General features: G+C 37.0%; 7 protein-coding genes across 7 annotated transcripts; 5 read left to right on the forward strand and 2 right to left on the reverse strand.

Moving 5' to 3' along the window:
• Positions 1-257: 257 nt before the first annotated feature.
• Positions 258-6,824, forward strand: BLM3 (Blm3p; the record flags this gene model as incomplete). Its single annotated transcript, XM_062950958.1, has 1 exon — positions 258-6,824. The coding sequence occupies one exon, from the start codon at positions 258-260 to the stop codon at positions 6,822-6,824; it is 6,567 nt and encodes a 2,188-aa protein (XP_062808008.1).
• A 114-nt stretch (positions 6,825-6,938) lies between these two features.
• PRCAT00001192001 (uncharacterized protein) lies at positions 6,939-8,162 on the reverse strand (the record flags this gene model as incomplete). The annotated part of the gene is made up of 1 exon (XM_062950959.1): positions 6,939-8,162. One exon carries the CDS (start codon positions 8,160-8,162, stop codon positions 6,939-6,941), a length of 1,224 nt encoding a protein of 407 aa, XP_062808009.1.
• Positions 8,163-10,070: 1,908 nt separating this feature from the next.
• Positions 10,071-12,830, forward strand: PRCAT00001194001 (uncharacterized protein; the record flags this gene model as incomplete). Its single annotated transcript, XM_062950960.1, has 1 exon — positions 10,071-12,830. One exon carries the CDS (start codon positions 10,071-10,073, stop codon positions 12,828-12,830), a length of 2,760 nt encoding a protein of 919 aa, XP_062808010.1.
• A 72-nt stretch (positions 12,831-12,902) lies between these two features.
• On the reverse strand, positions 12,903-16,145 carry PRCAT00001195001 (uncharacterized protein; the record flags this gene model as incomplete). The annotated part of the gene is made up of 1 exon (XM_062950961.1): positions 12,903-16,145. One exon carries the CDS (start codon positions 16,143-16,145, stop codon positions 12,903-12,905), a length of 3,243 nt encoding a protein of 1,080 aa, XP_062808011.1.
• Positions 16,146-16,380: 235 nt separating this feature from the next.
• PRCAT00001196001 (uncharacterized protein) lies at positions 16,381-16,650 on the forward strand (the record flags this gene model as incomplete). The annotated part of the gene is made up of 1 exon (XM_062950962.1): positions 16,381-16,650. The coding sequence occupies one exon, from the start codon at positions 16,381-16,383 to the stop codon at positions 16,648-16,650; it is 270 nt and encodes an 89-aa protein (XP_062808012.1).
• Positions 16,651-16,670: 20 nt separating this feature from the next.
• Positions 16,671-18,221, forward strand: SPR3 (septin; the record flags this gene model as incomplete). The annotated part of the gene is made up of 1 exon (XM_062950963.1): positions 16,671-18,221. One exon carries the CDS (start codon positions 16,671-16,673, stop codon positions 18,219-18,221), a length of 1,551 nt encoding a protein of 516 aa, XP_062808013.1.
• A 730-nt stretch (positions 18,222-18,951) lies between these two features.
• On the forward strand, positions 18,952-20,106 carry PRCAT00001198001 (uncharacterized protein; the record flags this gene model as incomplete). Its single annotated transcript, XM_062950964.1, has 1 exon — positions 18,952-20,106. One exon carries the CDS (start codon positions 18,952-18,954, stop codon positions 20,104-20,106), a length of 1,155 nt encoding a protein of 384 aa, XP_062808014.1.
• Positions 20,107-20,328: the final 222 nt, after the last annotated feature.

The raw sequence follows: 20,328 nt of genomic DNA on the forward strand, positions 1-20,328 counted from the left end.
TTTTCAGATCAATAAGAGACACCATTCTTATGCTCAGGTTTTCCCAGCCTCCTATGGATGCCATTTCATCTTTTTTGAGGTATTTTTCATTTGCCTTCATCTTCATAATGGCGAATTTTTGCATCCAACATATATCACCCGACTTTGTGATACCTCGAAACATTAATGATGGCAATATCTCTTTAGTGGAGTTGGAAGGAAGGCTAGTGCTATTTTAATGATAATTCTAAGGATCTGAAAGTGTACAGGGTTTAATTATGTCAAAGAAAAGATCTGAGCTCTCTCAGTCCAGTGGTAGTCTCAATGCGCCAATCCCAATTAAGAGGTCAGGGGTCTCAATTCCACGAGTGAGGTCGCTGTTACAGCTCGATTACGAATCAAGAAAGCAGCATACCGATGGGATTTACAGGACATTCACACCAATGGGCTACAGGGAGTCTGATACTCAAGATAAGGAATATCTGTACAGCTGTCTTGAGTTTTCCAGACAGGAGGGTTACAACTTAGACTACCCAGAAGGGTGGGATGAAATCGAAAGATGTCAATTGGATCCCAAGTCGAGGTTTTTTGCAAGAGAAAGGCCACGAACCTTGAATCTTCCGGGATTACTTCCCTATGAGATTGAAACTCCAAAGGATCAAGCAAAGTTTTTAAGCCATATTGTGTCTCATCTTTATATAGCCATCAAAACGTTAGATATCCAAGGTTCTTTACCTGTTACAGCGAAAGACTTGGCTGCTCTCAAAGATGGTAATGGGTTTTCAGATATTGATTTAGCATTGGGTACTAATCTATTCGAAATGGCGAGTGAATTTAGTCAAGGAATTTCTCATGAAATAGATGAAGAAAATGACATTTATGACGATATACCCGATCACTACTCTGATGATGATATGGAGTACGATGAAGATGACTCTATGGATGATGATTTTGATGATGATCGTGAAACTGTGAATCAGCATAAAAAATCTCCCAAATCTGCTGCAGTAGTGAGTGTTCGCATTTGGACACACGAGCTCCTAGTGTGGCTTAAGATGAAGTATGAGATGCCTCTTAGCTTGAGGATGGCCCTAGCCAAAGTTTATTATTCTATATGCTTGTCAAGAGGTCAACAGTTGAGTCTTAAAATCTATGTGAAGACTTTCGAAATCTTGACAAAAGACATCGTTTTATTAAAGAGACATAGGTTCAAATTACCTTGGGAAGGTTTATATAATGAACTTGAAAACCTGTTTCCTCCAGTTTATTCATCCCATGAGCAATTTGAAAAAAAAGACCACAAGCTATTACATAGACTAGCAGAGCGAGCTTCGAACTTCTTTGATGACGATTCTTTACCAACCATATACTCTAAGCTTGGAAGCAATTTTTCGATACCGAATGCTTCCATAGTATTATCATCGATGGCAATTTTGCCTCACAGATTTAACAAAGGAGGAAGAGACAGTCCTACTGATATCCGTCATTATATTTCCTCGTTGTTTCATCTTTGGTTGAAGTTAAATAGGATTTCAGGAATTGAAACACATTTAACCTCCAGATTAGGCACAATTGCAATGGACACCTTACTTGAATTACATCGTACTTCTGATTCTCATAAATATTTGATTCTTGACGATTTTGGTGTTTTTTCGGCTGAACAAATGGATTTTCTTTTCAATACATTGATCAATAGTTTGAGTATTATGAATGATAAGTATTCTTCCATGAAATCGAAATTTTTTCATGGATTTTCTTCTACGATAGTTTTTTCAATGGTTGGAGAAAAGTGCTTAGGTCCAGATGGAATTTTGGAAAAATTTGAATCATTAATGAAAGATTTAGAAAGCTATATTCATCCATCTAATAGCGGTGATTGGTCTCGTCCTATTTCAAAATTAATATCTAGTTTGATCTACCAATTTCATAAGAGATATAATATGGAACGACTGGACACCTTGTGTAACTTACCTAATTTATACAAATTAAATGATGAAACTACGTATAACTTTGTCAAGATTTTTCTACCGGCTGTGAAAACAGGACTTCAGTCGAAAAAGAGCAATTGTGTCGATGATTATTTGACTTGCTTGCATATGTTGGCTCATTTGAACCCACCTTTGGTCCTAGAAAATGTTTTATCCGATATATATGAATCCCTCGAGGGCGTTATTTCGACCCATAGAGTTTCCATTGCTATTCGGTCCATGGAAACTTTGGCAAGGTATTTTGCTTCAACCCCTGTTTTTAGAGTTCACATCACTAGAATTATTCTGCTGGCTATTTTGGGAATTGACTCTAATGATTTAGGAAAGACCATTCATACGTTGGATATGCTTGCTACGATTGCCAATTTTGTTCCGTTTTATGATCTAACTGATGGTAACTCTGACCCATTATTAGCATACCAAATCACCCAGGAACATATAGCATTTCTTCAGAGTAAAATATATTCGGACAATGATTCCAATACATTCCAAATTGACAATACAATAGAAATTGATGCACTTAAGTCGTCAACTAGCTCTTTCAAGGATATAATAAAGAGTTTATGTGATAGAATATGCATAATATTGGAGAACTTGCCAGATCCTTCTAAGAGTGTTGGTATTGAAAAAGATTTGGCTGAATCTTTGCCAAGGTTCTTGTTTGTTATTTTTGAATCCATGTCAGACGAATTGTTAAAGCTTTTTAGAGAATCGTTCTTTGAATTTGTTTTTGATAAAACAATACTAGCAACGGCTGAAATTGCAGCTGAAATCTGCGGTGGTATCATAAAGGCAGATCCCAAATCTTTCAAAGGTATCTGTTTCGCATTGATCGATAGGATCAAAGAAAACATCTATAAACATGAAGCAGGCTCTTCTAGGACGGGCGTCGATATACTTCCCCGTGATCAACCTTTATTCTGGAATCTACTCATTTTAAATGAGTGTGTCGGAAATGCAGGTGGTTATGTCAAAGAATGCGCCAAGGAACTTAAAGACTTATCGTTTTCTTTGATGGAAGTCAAGGGTCCTACAATATTTGCCAGCTCTTACTTGTTGAACCAAATTTTACAATCTTTGACCAAGATTAAGCTAGCAGAAGCAAAACTAATTTCTCCTTTATACATAAAGACAGTTGGAATAAATGAAAAATGCTGGGGTGGGTTTCAGTTTGATGAATTGAGATTCAGTAAAGAGAACATGACCTTTGAATGGTTCATTCCTGATGAAACCGACATCGACATTGCTATATCTTGCTTTAATGATCATGTTCATAAAACTTTGAGCAATATTCTGCTTTTAATGAAGAGACATTCAGTCGAAAATCGAAAAGACCCAAATATTATTCTTCAGCTTTCAGACGAGCTTCGGGTAAATTTATTGTACTTGGGATACTCACTTAGCGGAATATCATATTTGATTGATCCTTCTTTCAATGACGACATCCCGAAGCTAAGTCTGGACAATGTCGGGTCAATTAAGCAGCGCCTACTACTTTTAAAAACATTGAGGGATATGGATTATACTTCCTTTGCTGATAATGATGAACTGCGGATTGAAACTTTCCATGAAAACTTAGACAACATTGTACGAAATATGAATACTGAGGAGGGTGATGATGAATCTTCTATAGAAAATTTGGAAAGATTGTATGCATTGGATAATTCAGAGCCAAAGAAGAGAGAAGAGATCTACGACTCTGTGTCTTCTGAGGCTGATGTGATGTCTGCTGAGATCCCTCAAACAGAGTCAGCTCTGCCTTCGGTTGAGCCTTCATCAAGAGCAACACCACGTATCGAAGATTTTGACATGTCAGCTATGGATCCAGCTATCACATTCAGAGAAAGAAAGCTTTACACCTCTCATTATGTCTTTGGAGATGATATAGAAACTCGAAGATCCAATCCCAGTTACATAAGATTGCATAGTATAAGAGAATTGGTAGGTAAGAGCTTGCACGTTATTTGCAAATTCCTTATAACTCACTTTCATGATAATGTGAAACTCATGAAGCACTACCTTTATACTCTCAATATCTGGTTCGCTGACGTGGGTCGTGAAAGGCTCCTAGATTCTAACCATTCCAGTATTAATTACGGCTATATCAGTAGCATTCAGAGAATTAATCGTGTACGTAAACCATTCACAAGAATGGCGCTTGGGGCCAGAATTGATGCTTATCACCAGCTAAGAGTTTCATTGCATGCTACTGCTCGGACTCAGACATATCTTGACAAACTCCTCTTGGATGATATCGTTAAATTATCCTCCTCTAATTACCTTGCAATTTCAAGACCTGCTCAATCGACATTGCTGGATGCTATGAAAAGGCTCAATGGTTCTTACAATGTCATAATAAAATCTTCATTGCAGCAATTGCAGAAATCTTTCAAAACTACAAATTATAAAATGATGGAGAGTGTCTTGCACATTTTTGAGTTGAAGAGACTTAGAAACAAACTTCAGAGCGACTATTTCAATGTTCTGAACTTTGTTGATTTATTATGTAAGTGCCTTCATGTTGACAACATCGAAGTGAATGAATTAGCCGGAAGTCTACTCAAGTCTGTTGATAATGGATTGACTCTTCCAAGTAGTGTTTGCTTGATTGATAATAACGAAATCGACAGCATACGTCCATCTGATAAGTATATTGATCTTGAAATTTCTGTTGTGAAGCTAGCCAAGGAACGCAAAAGAAAAACCTATCTTGATCATTTGGCAAAGTTTCAAAATCATCTCATTTTCATTGAGCATTCGAATAACTATTGGAAAGCTACCACCCTTCTCCTTCCTATATTGATCGATTTGCTGGCTGATTTTGAGATGCCTTCGAGTGTTGAGGTCTTGAAGCTTGTTGCCAAAAAGTGCTCGACCGATCACCCCGTCCTAGCACGTTTGGCATTGAAAGGCCTCACCAGATTAATCAACAAGGTTTACTTACTACTGATTTTTGAGCATGACGTTCAGAACCTTTACGATCTTGAGTATTTGCCTAAAGATGTTTCAATTGTAAAGACCTCCCATGTGGACGGTAAGTCATATCTTGATAAGTGGGAAAGTGAAATAAAAAATAAAGAAGCTCCAAAATACTTTATTGATCATCGTGCAAATACAGGGTGGCTTTTTTGGGGTGACGAGATGAAGGTTGTCCTGAACCAGTCTTCTTTTAAATTGGACTTGAATGAGGATGATAAGGCTTCTCTAAGTGCTCTAGGTGAATGTATTTCTGTCGAGTGGTTTAGGGATATTGTGCGCCTTTGGGTCACAGATAACGAAGTCAACACGGCATTTCAGGGCACGGACGTCTACGCTACTGCAAGTATTGTACTTTTAATTTCAAATGGCTTTGTCTCAGATTTGACATTCGATAAATTTTTGCAGACGATAAAGGAAATTTATGTGGGAGACGACAAAAGCACTCACATCGTATCTTGTGAATTGATTGGAGGCATTTTGATCGGTTCGAAGTATATCGACCCAAAATTGGAAAATGAGAGAGATAATTTCATAGTACCATTTTTAAAGGATTTATTTGAAAAGGATTTATCCCCAGATAACAGAGGAATTTGGAATATATTTTCATGGTGGGTTCCTGCTCATATAGATTGCCGGAGGTTTTCTCGGATTACGGATTTATTTCTTGATTTTAGTATTGGTGATTCTGATTCTCCTATAAGAGACTCTACTCGTTTGAGCTACATAAGATCATTTGTAGCTTCTTTAACTTGGAGTTTTTCGCGACCGGATGAAATAACTGACTTATGTATAAATAATATTAGCAATCCCTATCAAACGATAAGAGATCAGATTGGGTCGTTACTTGCTATGTTAACATTCACCTTTTACAATGAATCTATAAGTGATAGTGAGACCTTTTTACTGGAGTGCAATTGTGATACTAGTTTATCTTTGCATGAGAAGAGTTCCAACAAGTTGTTGAGATGCATCCCAGAAATATTTGAAAGTATTGAGAAATGTAGGAGAGAGGTAGAGCTTCAATCTCCTCAAGAGATTTTGAAATCAAGTTATGTGTTCCAAACTACGGCAGTTCTTACTTGGCTAAAGCAAATTTTAAGTACAAGTGCTGCTATTGTCTATCAAAGGTTCACATATAGCTATATTGTACCTTTTTTACTCAAATTGATAAACATGAAAGATGTGTGTCTATTAGGAAACATTGAGCCTATCAGTGTATTCAAGAAAGTTTCACAAATTCCATTCAGCTTGGTGACTTTGGAACAAATCGTAGTTATGCTTGAGAAGTATTCTTCAGGAACTCTAAGTCTGATTCAATTATTTATAATGGGAGAGTTCACTGAAACTCTTTATTTCAAAAACATCTTTAAGTTTACAAAAACTCAAAGGCATCGCATTATAAATTTAACAAATAAGTTAGTTTACCACAAGAATGCTGAAGTAAGAGACTCTGCTGCCTCGACTTTATCTGGTCTCATGCACTTATCGCCACCTAGAGACATTGAGGAACTAGTTCCAAAATTCTCAGATTATTATACAAGAGATCTAAAACGTCTAAGGAAAAAATACAAGAAAACGGGTTACAAAAAAATTTCGGCGGATGATACTGTCACGCTTCATGGGGCAACCTTGGGCTTGGGTGCTTTGGTGAATGCATTTCCATTTGCATCCCCACCTCCAAAATGGGTGCCAGAGATATTAACAACCTTAGCGAATAAATCTTCTGGCATAAATGGTTTGGTTGGTAAAACGGCGAAAGAGATATTAGGTAAGTTCCGTAAAAGCAGACAAGACACCTGGCACGTCGATAGCCAACTATTTAACGAGGAACAAATGGAAGACCTTGAAGGAGTTCTCTGGAAGAGTTATTTTATTTAGAAATAATGTCTATAAAGTCTGTGGCGCTGTTCCTATTCTTGACACGTTTTTTAGAATAATGAGGAGTAGCCTATCACTAAACTATGTTACAAATTGAAAGATATAGCTCTCAAGCTATGATAAATTACTCACCTCGAAAAGAAAATCCAGAAAGTTGATTGTTGCAACTCCTGACAAATCCTTATCATACTTTTTAAACACATCAGTTAATTTTCTCAAATATACCAACAACTCAATAAAAGCATCGAATTTCAACTTTCCGACATTTATTCCATTATCAAAACCAGAGTCTGCATCCTTGTACGAAAAACGCAGGAATAAATGTAAAACTAAATCAACATTTAATTTATAACCAATCTGTTCCAAAATCTTTTGAAATTCGCCAAATGAGATATCTCCAGATTTGTTCGTGTCAGCTTGTATAAAAAGTTTTTTGTAGGCGGAGAGGTATTTCCAAAGAGAAACAAATTGGTCAAAATTGATGTATTTCAGATTTTGAGGTGACCCATTTGAGCTACTAAAAAGCTTGATCATTAGTATTACTGTAGAATCTTGGAATCTGCTATGATCAAAATTCAATAATGCCAAAGATAATTCTTTTGCAGATATTTTACCATTTCTGGAAGTATCAACTTTCTCAAATACAGATCTCAATTCGTTCTCTAATTTCTGCTTTGAATTAACTTTTTCCGGAAGCGAGTCCTTCGATTTATTATTTGAGTTATATTGGCCATTCATAGGCGGCGGCTTTTTATGATGGCTGGGTTGAGTGGCCTGTGGAGAATTGTAACTTTGTCCGCTAGGAGCCCTCTGAGACAGTGGTGATTCTTGCAGTGGATACCTGGCTTGAGGAACTTGTGGCTGAGGCGGTACAGGTGGGCGATGCTGAGATGACAGATTATGGTTCAGTTGTTGCTGATGTTGATGTACCTGTTGAGGAGGATTCTGGTACAGCAGGTAATATTGTTGACTGGGATGCAGTGGGGGTGCTGGTAGTGCTGTTGGGGCCGGTGCTGGTGCAACTGCAACTGGCTGCTGCGGATAGTATTGTTGCTGTGTTGGAGGATAGTATTGTTGTGTATGTGCTTGGACTTGTGGTGGAGGAGGAGCTTGATAATGTTGTTGATGACTTTGAGATGTGTAATTGCCTTGCACAACAGGCATCAGAGGCTGACCATACTGTGGATTTGAGTACTTAGCATTATTCAGTGGACGGTACAGCATATTTTGACCACCCGTTGGATTCGAATTGTAACTTCTGCTTGATTGAGGAGTATTTCCAACAACATAGGCCGCCTGCTGAGGCGTAGGATACATGGGTAATTCGTCCCCAGGCATTACTGAAGCACTTATTTATTGTAAGTAACTTAACTAAATTGACTGATTCCTTTAAAAGTACCAAATTAGAGCGTCGTATTGTATCTTTGTAGTTGACGTCAAAAACGCCAATATCTAAATTTAAATGTCTAGTTTTAAAAGTCTCACGTGATAATAGATTTTTATATACTAAGAAGCACTCTGGTACAAAGTATGATATGTTTATTAATATAGATATAAAAGTTTACCTTTACAAATCAATATCTAAAGAGCATAGAAACGTTCCGTGCACTAGTCGAAATTCAAAAAGTGTTTAATCACGGGCTCTTCTTCTGTAATTATCGAAGTTTCTTCTTGGTCCCCTCGAGACTCTTTGCTGCCTTTCAGCTGGAGCTCCCTTCAATCTGGTCAAAGGTAAAATTCCCTCTGGAATGTTTAATTCTTGTCTCAAGAATTCAACACCTTCATCAGTCAAGGTGTAATAGTAGTATTGCCACGAAAACTGGGTCTTAACCAAACCCTTCGATGTCAATGATTGCAAAGCCTTAATGACGTATAAGTTCTTGGTGTCAATTTCTTCGTGCTTTGGCAAGTTGAAGTCCTTTTTGGCAACAACAACACCCTCTAAAAAAAGTTAGTAACTTGTATAGTAAAATTTTCCGCATGATAAAGAAGTTGCTGGGAGACCAGCCTAAATAATCGCCTATCACAACATATAATTCTTATAAATATTTAGGTATGCCTGTCAGATGGAACTTCTAGTCCAGATATACAGCCATTAAAGGTATCTGAGCTAAATATTGTTCCCTTTAGCCTTTTTCCATTGAGTTATTGTCACTCCTCTCAAATAACAACTTAGTCTTTTATCGTCTCGCTCTGATATAATCTCTCTCCCAATATTAAAACTTTCTTCGCTTCGCCAAATATGAATTTCCTAAACTTCTCATACACGGAATCAACTTTCTCCTTTAAACGTTACATACCTTGAAAGAGGTATTGGTGGATCTTCTTTCTATCTTCCTTTGGAATAAGCATAATGATACTATCTTATGAAATCAGCAAATAATTGAACTATTCCCTTGGTTTATTCAACACTCGACCAAAAAGAGAATCTGAGTGAAAATTCTGACTATAGTGTACGCAGTATCGATTCAGTGACAGGGTAACGTTATGAGTTGAGTAAGGCAAGAGGTTGTGTATAGGAAAAATGAAAAAGATTCGTTAACAAAGGTCGTGGATATGTTAGCAATTACACAAAACAAGAAAGTGTGACCATATGTTATCTAGGGGTGTAGCCCTGTTTGATTGATCGCTAGAATGTCGCAAATTAGCTTAGGCCTATATGCGTTAAATATGATGCTACCTTATGAAAGCACCACTTTCCAGCTGCATATTATTACTTAGCCATTTCATAATCGTCACATAGTCTAATTGTTACTTAATTTGTTCAAATTGCAATTTTTCTTTTAAATTACTAAATATATTGAATATAATATTTGGTGTATCGATACCTACGCAAGCACTAATATCTAACTTGCTACTATGTGTCTACAGGCATTACTCATGTTAATCATGAAATATTAAACTATAGAATATTCCTAATTTTGGGCCCAATAAAAAAATATTTTGCAATAATTCCCAAAAAAACGTAAATAGTTTCGATTGACTTGAAATCTTCTTTCGCTCAATGTAAGGCAAAAGTTGAACATAGTTCTTATTTTACATAATCTCCTATGTAAATTTAGACTGCTTGTATTCTATTTTATGACGCGATCTGTGTTGCCTAGCCTTTTTCTATTTTTGCGGCTGCTTATTTTGACTACTGATACCAAATAATCGCGACTCAAAGCCATGTTAGATACGAAACATTAAGATAGACAATAAAATAAAAAGTATTCGAGACCACTACAGAGGGACTTTATCGATGCAATGCGATCATTCATTAAGTCTCATAGGAAGAATGAGTCCACAGGATCTGAATCTCAAATTTGGGAACTTGACAGACCACCTGTGCTTGACCATTCCCAAAGTACCCCAGTTTCATCGCCAAATGTTAGACAAAGTAATCAATTCACTCCTCCAGCCATACTGAACGGCAACAGCACAAGCTTGAGCTCACCCAAGAAACTACTAACGCCCATACGGAATCTATTTTCTGCGTCCAACAATCGTTTGAAGCTGTCTAAAAATATATCGAACACAAATGAAGCATTTAATATAGGAATAACAAGAGATATTCCAACAACTCAGGGGATTTATGAAAATGGCTCTCCCAGAAGATTTAATGGAAGAGATCATATAAGAGGCGATATGCCTTTATCAGAAAGCCATGATGATACACCAGTTCTGCGTTTGCATAGATCTACAGGAATGATTTCGATGTCAAGTTCCAGTGCAGTAAATGATAATTCCGAGCCAAAGGGGCTAAAGAGCTCTCCGTTCATCAAGAATTCCTCAAAGAAGCTATTAGGATCAAGTTTTAATGGCATTTCAGCAGAATTAGAACCGTCAAGCAGCTCTCTCAGGAAGACTACAAACAGACAGGTTTCTTTCTCTCAAGAATCACCTCGAGCGTTGAATGATACAAAGCATCGCGACGACTTTGATCAATGGGATGATATTACGAGTGACTCTTCTTCTCAATTTTCGTTCGTTGAGGATAGAAAAGGAGGAAGAAACACTTCAGTCAAGTATTATAAAACAATAAGTCAAAACAAAAGACGTCTCGAAGACGGAGTGTCTAAGCTGAACTTATTTAATGAGCAAGATTTAGGCTATGAAATTGATGAGTTCTCAGATTATGATTATGAAAACAACGGCATAGGCGATGATATAACTGATGGGGAAGAGGAAGTTGATGAAGAAATCCAATATAATATTATATTTGGAAATGAAGAACTAGAAAGAAATAATGACTCTCAGATGGACTCCGAGATGTTGGGTGTGCTGCTAGATATTTCTTCATCAGGGTCTTCTAGTGTGAAACCTCGACGGGAATGTAATAGGGCAAGAAAAAGCCACGACATAAAAGTATTCAATAATTCTTTTCACTTGTCAATGGAGAACTTTAACTTTAAAGGAACTAGTGCACAGAATGAGATCAAAGAAGAATCAAAATCTGATGATGCTTTGGAAAATTATTTTGTCAGCAGTGACCTGTCATCTTTTATTTCTGTTAATAGTACTCAGACAGAACCCAAAGATTTCAAGTCGCCCGGGGCCAATTCCGAATGCTTGAATCTTTATGATATTAGTTCACCGATTATAAATGGGCTAACATTTGGATCCAATTTGAGACATAGATTAGGACACGTTCAAAGTGATGCAAAGAACTCTCATTTATTCATACATCGTCCTAACTCTTCGATTCAAGACTTCAAGGCTACTTCTTGTGAAAATAATAGTTTTAAACATAATGAAAGGAATATTTCTAAACTAAGATGTTTAAAGAGCTTTCATAGTTCTATAAGTGATGAGTTTGACTCCAAAATTTCTGACAAAGTTTTAGAATTTCAAAATTTCAATGATAAATATAATGAAGATGTAAATGAATGGAAATTAGGATTAGGAATAGATATGAATAAAGACACATATGGGGTCTCTGAGAGACCGTTGCCTCTTTCACCAATGGCCACGGGACAAGATGCTTCAATCGAATCCACTTTCCAGAATACAGACGAATCGGAATCAAATGCTACGAGGAAATCTAAGATCGAACAGCAAGCCAAAAATACAGACAAAAGTCATAGGCTTTCAGTCCTAGAGATGATGAACACTTTGAGCGCTCTAGAGAAAGAAGACTCATTTCTGGAAGCTAAATCATCGTCTGGTCAAAGCAAAGAGAATAGAAAATCAATAATTGATATGATGGCTACTCTTCAGACCTTGGAGTCTGGAAGTAATTCAGTAATAACTCAGAAGCATTGTGCGAAAGACAGTAATGAAAACAACTCGTCGGCTTACGGGGTAACACCCAACGTTGGTGGTCAAAGGGTTTCATCGAAGCAGCGATCGAAAGATCCTCGTCAAAGACTCATAAATGATGAACGTAAAAGGTATTCTTGGTTCAGTAATGATGAAGCCGACAATTTTAAAGTCGGCGCCAATACGTCGAATGATTATCTCGGGCTTATTGAAGATTCAGCCACAAGTGATATCGGCGCTAATATGAAATCATCTCTTGAGGTCAGTACTCTGGGTAATGCCATTAGTAATTCTACGATTGAAGATGATTTAATCGATGAAATTAACCAATTACCTGAAGATTTTAATTTTGAAGAGCATGAATATGAAAACCGATTTTTGAAGTCTAATAATGTCAATGGATTTATGAGGTCAAATTCATATAATAAAAAGCCAGCAAAGACTATAGTTGATAATACAGCTTATCAGACCAACAAGATCGAGATCTCAAACAAGACCGTTACATTTTATCGGACAAATAGTTCAGGCAAGTCATCAGATACTAGCAGAAGTCGCAGTTTAAGCAGAGGACCTTCAAATCGTTCTATTAATTCATTTACATCGGTCAATGAAGAAGAGCAGGAGACTGATACTTTGGAGCTTGATACAAATACCACATTATCTCCAAAGCTCATAAATATGTACGACAGAACTGGAGATCCATTTTTTAAAAGCTCCTACAATCTAACTACAATTTCAGAATCTGATAGTCCTGGATTTAAATAGTATATAAGAACTTCTAAATGCCATATTTGTGGTATTGATCAAAGTAAAAATATCGCACTGAAAGAATAATTATCAATCATTTTGTCTTTGCTCCATAAAAGAACTAAAGTCATAGTTAGATTTTGAAAAATCAAAATATTTTGTCTCTTCGGCAACCAAATTCAGCTCTTTTCTTTCATGCTTCATAATCTCCAGTGAGACCTTTCTGCCATTAGGAGTATGCGCCAATTTTTTAGCTGCCGAGCTAACTAGGGAACTGCTCGTGACATTTGAAGTTCTATTTGAATTATTTTTTTTCAAACTCGATGCACCATAATTTGCTCGGAGATCTTGAAGACTCTTTTTATATTTTGCAACCAATTCATCTCTGTCTTTTAATTTTAGTTGCGAAGTTGAGTCAGCTTTGCTTTCAAAAGAAACAGAACTAGCTACTGAGGATTGAGATACCATAGATTCTGCTCTTTTTAACCACGAACTTTTGAGGTATTTAGAATAAATGCTTTCCAATTCATCTCTATCCTCCTCATCTACTAGAACAACTTCAATATGTTTTCCATCCTTCGTTTTTTCAGTAACAGATTTGTAAGATTGAGTAGAATTATTCCTTTGGATTGTACATATGTCATATTTCTCTTTAGTTAAATCAATAACGACGCTATTATTATCGGAGAGAGAAGTTAAAGAACTTGCCATAAGACTTCTACTTGACTGGTAGCTGGAATATGACGTTGAAGATTGATTTCCTCCTGAGGATTTTCTTTTGGCTTTATTCAAGTCTTTTCTAAAGTGATCAAATTTCCCAAAACTACTAGGATTATGTGATTTGGTCTTTGTACGTAATTTGATATCATTAGATCTTTCACTCATATTATCGGCCGATCTTTGTGTGAGATCTTCCGCTTCATTAAAATCAATTGCATAATCAACCTTAGATGGGGGCTCTGCAATATTAATTTTTAAGGGATATATCTCATTATCAACTGGCTTCTGATCATTAGACATGCTCCTACTAGGTTTTGAATCACATTTGAGCAGACTTAACTCTTCATTCAACAAAGCGAAGTCGACAGATTTTGATTTCACATGAGCACTTGTCGCCGATGCTGTTAAATCATCGTTTCTGTTGTCGTTTTCCGGAAAAAAGTCAATACTATACATCGATTTGCGTCGTCTGTGTTTTGAGCAAGCTGGTGAATAATTTTTATCTCTAGCAACTGAATTTTCAAATGATTTGGCGGCAGGCTTGTGCTTATTATCGTCTAGTAGCAAATTTGGAGTTGATCTCGAAATTAACACATCGGAATACAATGATACCTTTGCCGGCTCTGAGTCAGTGTCAGACTCCGCATTTGTAACCAACTTAAATTGGTCTTGTATAACGCTTTTTGCGGCACTAGTAGGTACTCCAATAGGCTCCAATTCGCTTTCACAATCTGAAGAGCCACTACTCTCTTCTGTTTTTGAGGATTCTGAAGGTATATCATCGAATGCAATCCCATTATGCGAACAGCTAGGACCTAAGCTTTTATGAGATGATAACCTTATCTCTTCCAAATCAGGTATCACTATTACACCTCCGGGTTTGAAACAGCGAGGAGCCTTCCCCGATGACGTTGAATCCTTTGTAAGCAGTTTCCTTGCCTCGTCGCTATTCGTGGCATTTGAGCTATTATTGGGAAAGGAAAACATTTTTCCGGCTCCGTTGTTTAAACTGTCATCACAGATATTAGATTCTATTAAAGGCTCTCCAGAAGATTGGTAGAGCTTGGAAACCGTTCTTGTTATGCATTCATTTTCTGAATCCGAATCTGAAGCTGAATTTGAGTTTGAATATGAATTCGATGCCTTTATGGGCGAAGATTCACACGTATCAGAACCAGTTCGTTCAATGGAAAAGAGATTCGTAATATTTTTTATGGAATTTGGAGAATGTAACAGCTGAGGACGAGGAGGCAATTCTTTTTGCGCAGGATCAAAATGAGCTGATTCATCATGTGTAGAATCCAATTCCGAATTTCGATTGTCAAGATTAATTGATTTTTTAGTAGAGTCCCATGACTTTTCAGTACATTCACTATCATCAGTTGTGAAGGATGTTTCAGATTCATCACAACTAGGGATGGAGGACTGTATTCTGTTTGAAGGATAGGATGAGGCAAAAATCTTAGGATTTCTTGAGATATAATCGCTTTGCGCATCTATGTTACCATAAGACTGATTAGATAAGTTGTAGCTCATTGATTCGCATCCTGAGGTGAAAGACACTGCAGAGGATACGTAAGACTCATCGCTGAAGCTTCTTTTGTGAATTTTTAAGTAATGGTCTCGGTTCTCAACAGGTACATTATCAGAGAGAAAAAAACTCAAGTTATCTTGTGTTCTCGACCTCGGGAGCAAGCTAGTAACTAGATTTGAGATCGGCCGGAGGGGTTTCTCTTCTTCCAAATTAGGGTCAGTTATCAAACGACTGCTTGTGTTTTCGTTCTGCTCTACCGTTGGTGTATGCGCAAAAACTATCCTCCCAGATGGTCTCCTGTTAAGCAGCAAACTAGGCAACGTATAATTAGTAGGAATTTTAGTTGATTTGATCGCATCACCCAATCCAGCTATCGATGGGAGTTGTTTATTTTCCAGCGGCCTTGCTGGCAATGCAGGTAACAGCTTGCTCTTTATTGACTTTACGCTCGACCTTCGTGAGCTCTTTTCATTCAAGGAAGCCTCTTCAATGACACTCAAGACATCCAGAGAAGACAAGCAGCTCTTATGTATATATTTCAGAGCTTTAGACTTGTTCTGCGAGACTGGAGGTGGTCGGCGACTAATTTCATTTAGTTTAATATTGATTTCTTCTTCCTCTAGCTCACTTTCAGACAGTGAACCTATCTTCTCATATTTTAGACCCGTATATATTAGTTTTGTTTGCTTCATGCGACTTGTGCCTCCACGTCTTGGAGGCAGTCTCAGCGGAGAAGGAGACCTTGAACGCTCTTTCTCGATGTTTTTTTGACTCAACTTGGGAGGTAATTGCAAAGTGAAGGGAATCGGAATTACATACTTGCTTGAGTCTGAATTAATGTGTAATCTTCGAGAAATTGGTGAATTTGAAAGCAGCTTTAGTTGCTCATACGATAGGTTAGAACCACCCGAGCACACAGACCGAAGGTCCTCTAAGCTTCGTGAAAATTCACCCTGTGAATTGCTGGGAAGAAAGCGACGGTTTTTGACTGGAGATGACGATCTTGCTCTTCTTCGATCTATGTTCCTTCGCTGACCCAACCCGTGAAGGTCTTCTGTTGATCGATTTACCTTAAACATCTAGTGATCCTAAGCTAGCTAGCCCTCGATAAGAAGTTTTGAACGGATCAAAAAACACACAGTCCCTTTAATTTGAAGTAACTTTTGGTTCTATTCTTCATATTATTTCTATGCTCAGACCGAAGGCAGTCGTATCTATTGATTTCGTTCAAAAAAGGCTATTTTGAGGGCCCATGTTTATACATCGACCCGATTAGGAAATGTAATAGTTCAGCTGGGGACATCGTGTAACGATATGAATAGACTTACGACGCAAAGTTGCTCGGTTCATCCCGTACTTTGTATTACTGAAACAAAGAGCACTCTCTTGGTCTGCATCAAGAAACTCTTCAAGTGCCACCCTTTCGCAAACAAGAAAGCACTTCAGAAATTAGAGGCAACAAAAATAAGCAATGTTTATGCAGGAAAACTTGCAACAATTACAAATGATTTTGCAACTCTGTGTTTGTGGCTAGTTGGTCAATTACATTATGAAGATGAAAACAGTTACAAGAATATTCAGTAGTCAAACTGAAAAGTGATAAAATGTATCCACAACACACAAGCTGCGAAATTGAAAGACCAAATCTTCTTTCTAGTGCGGAGTCTGTTTTCAATGTTTTCCCTCGATCATCTGTCCTCTCTGATGCCGGTAATGTTCAAAATAGACTGGATCTCAGAAAAGGCAGTGCAGGAACGTTTGTGGAAAAGGATCCGGGTATTCAACAGCTGTCTAAATGGTTAGGGAAGTCGCCAATATTAGATGGGATGGGGCTCGAGGTTGCTTCTCTTAATTCGACGCCTTCTGTTAACGCCATACCCTATCATAAAGAACGATTGGCGGGATTAAGTTACCTTCCAGAGCAGTATACTCTTATGTCTTATAAGAAAGGCAGCAATTTTACTTTAATGGTTGCAGGGATGGTTGGTACAGGTAAAACAACTTTTATCAATACCTTGTTTCGTTCAAACTTGATAAATACTTCGACAGAAATTCCGAAAGCAACCAGTAATATCACTTTGCACAAATATGAATTGGTAGAAGAAGGTTTCAAGCTTCGATTAACTCTAGTTGATACACCTGGTATTGGAAATCTAATCGATAATAACTTTGCCTGGTATCCTGCCACTAAATTTATCGATGATCAGTTTACAAGTTACATGTTTCAGTCGAAAGAGCCCGATAGAAGCAAAATTAAGGACAACAGGGTGCATTGTTGTCTCTATTTTCTCAACCCCAGTGGAAGTAAATTGAAGCCTTTAGATATTGATACAATGAGGGCCTTATCTAAAAGGGTAAATTTAATACCTGTCATTGGCAAAAGTGATACGTTTTCATCAGAAGAATTGATCAAATTTAAAAATGAAGTCAGAAGAACAATGAAATTCAATTCGATTCCGATTTGCGATTTTCTTTTAGATGAAGGCTTGTCTGATAGAATTGAATCCGTAGCGCCTTTCGCAGTTGTAGGCTCAAACACATACTACAGAAATGGAAACAATAAGTACGTTAGAGGTAGAAAGTATAAATGGGGGCTTGTGGAGGTAGATAATAGGAGCCATTGCGACTTCGCTGATCTCAGAAATGTCTTAATGGGAGAGAACTTATTAGATTTGATTTTCTCTACGGAAACACATTACGAAAATTATCGTGAACATCTTTTAGCTCATCGCTTGAAATTAACATATGAATATGAACGGAGATGCTTGGAAAAATTACCCAATGATGGTATTGATCAATATTTCGCTTATCACAAAATAGGATTCAAAGAAATAATGGATTCTCTGGAGTGCTATGACCCCGAAGTAAAACGAAGTGAGCTTCGTTCTAAAGAAGCTTTTAACCAAGTCATAGCTCTCCAAGAAAGAAGGTTCAAAGAATGGAAAATGGCCTTAGTTGATAAACAGAACTTTTTTAACGATGATATTGAGAAATATCACAAAAAGGTGCTTGAGCTTCAAAAAGCTGTCAATACCTTAGAAAAAGATAAGATCACAAATGAATCTGAATCCCCAAGCAGCATAGAAAAAGATCTTACAATCTTTACTCCAATTGAGCCCCAAAGCTCGCAAAACTCGGTGCTTGAATTCAATTAGTATGTTTTTGTGAATCTTAGATAAAGAATGGGATACATGTAACTACGATTAAGTCGACTTTGTTGATTACGGGTTCCTTGATTTAGTAGTCTCTCGGTAATTGCAATTTTTAGATTTGTGACACCAATTTTTTCTTTTTTTTTTTCATTTTTATGCTCTTTTTTTTTTTCATTTACTTTCGCTCATAGTTCTTTAATTTTTGTTAAAAAAAATATCTGTTCTAAAACTATTGGTGTTTGAAGTAAGTTTTTCATTTATTATGTAAGTGGCACAGCAGAGCTCATTTGAAATGAAATTTGAAGGATGAACCTTTTTCGTTATATGTTTTTTCTGGCATCTCTAATGTTAGAGCTTTAGCTCGATGAATACAACCATTGACTATTATCTGATCGACTTGTCTTTCAAAGACAAGATTTGTTTCAATCTCATGAGCTTGCTGCTACTGATTAATTCACAGGATATATCTAACAAAGTTAAAAAGTAGGAATAATGTGTGTATAACTCCTAAAAAATATATATTCGCCGTTCTACCAAGATGATTTCAATTGTAGTTGTTTCTCATTCATAATCAGCTATGGTTCTATACCACGACTGATCAACTAATATTTCCTCTTTCTGTTCTTTCTTTTTCGTAACCAATAAGTAACATGTAGTGTCAACCTTCATATTGCTCTGAAAAAAATAAAAATCTGTACGAACAAACCTAACGAAGTAATATAGAGTGTTTGGCATGAAACCAACAATGGGGGAAGAGGATGACTCAATAGGTCCTGATAATGATGAGCTAGTTTTCTTCGAGAGAGCTAGAACACGGGCGGCTGAAAAGTCTGAGAAGGCTATTAGAAGGGAAATAAATTTAATTCTTGATCATACAGCTTTTGTTCGAGGAATTGGAAACATCAAACGCTGGTTCAGTAAAGAATATTTAGCCCATAACGTCGATTTTCAGGAAAATGAATTAGTACACTTGAACTTATATGTTCCAACCTATACATTGCACGAGTTTGAACACGTCAAGAAAGGATTCTTGATGTCTGCAGTAAATGCAAGAGAGTCGATAAGATTTATCAACAAATTCCTTGAGGAGAAGGACACTTATTCAAATGATGCTGACGAAAAGGGGCCAATAGTTACTGAAATCCAACTCGAATCTCCCAACCAAAGGATACCAAGCTGGAATGAATGTTTGAGCTACCAAATCCATTCTCCAAAGGTCACAGAATTTCCTCACAACAAAACTAATTTCGAACTTCCCTTCTCATCTGCTAGACCTAGAGAGTGTGACGACAAAACTGACTCATTAGAGCATCTAAATGTTAAGAATTCATTTAATACCGATGTGACTAACGCTGCACTCAAAAGTGATGTTTCCATCGAGGGAAGCAATGCTGATGCTGAGATACCCAGACGGTTAAAGTATTTGGTAAGATCATGCATATTTAAAAAGTTTTTTGAAGCAAAAGATACTGGAAAGATTTGGCACCTTGTTACAGAAGACGCGATCACAAGGATATGGATGAGAAGTTTTAATATAGGTTGCTTAAATTTGAACGAAGCAGATTTGTTAATCTATAAGGACTATGATGTTAATCAGTTTAGACGCTACGACCCTAATGTATGTGCCTCCTTAAATGAAGATGCTAATCTTATTTCGAGCGCGATTCTCCAGCACAAGGTCGATACAACAAAATACGCATACACCACACCAAAAAGTTCAAAGCGAAACACGAAACACAACGATGCTGTTAAAGAGACTCCGAAATCTACTGGTGTGAAAGGAATTACTTCAAGCTCAAAAGGTATCGTTGGTAAAAATGTTAAAAAGGAAAAGTTTGAGGCTATTAATTATGCACCACGAACCAAGGGCGTTTTATGGATGCCATAATGTTATAGGTATTATATATCACTTAAAGTCATCTATTGGTCTAGTGTTACTAATCAAAGCTCTATCTCTATTTGAAGAAGCAGTTGAAACTGGTATATGGATTTAGATCCTACTATCGTTATTGATATTGTATACATTTATATACAGGAATGATATTACACGACTTAAATAACAGAACCCGAATTTTCTTTTTTATATCAGTATCAACAGATTGAAGTAATA

This window comes from Priceomyces carsonii (genome assembly GCF_900007245.1).
Source record: "Priceomyces carsonii strain CBS4050 genome assembly, scaffold: Debaryomyces_carsonii_scaffold_1, whole genome shotgun sequence".
In the NCBI taxonomy this organism is placed as follows: Eukaryota; Fungi; Ascomycota; class Pichiomycetes; order Serinales; family Debaryomycetaceae; genus Priceomyces; species Priceomyces carsonii.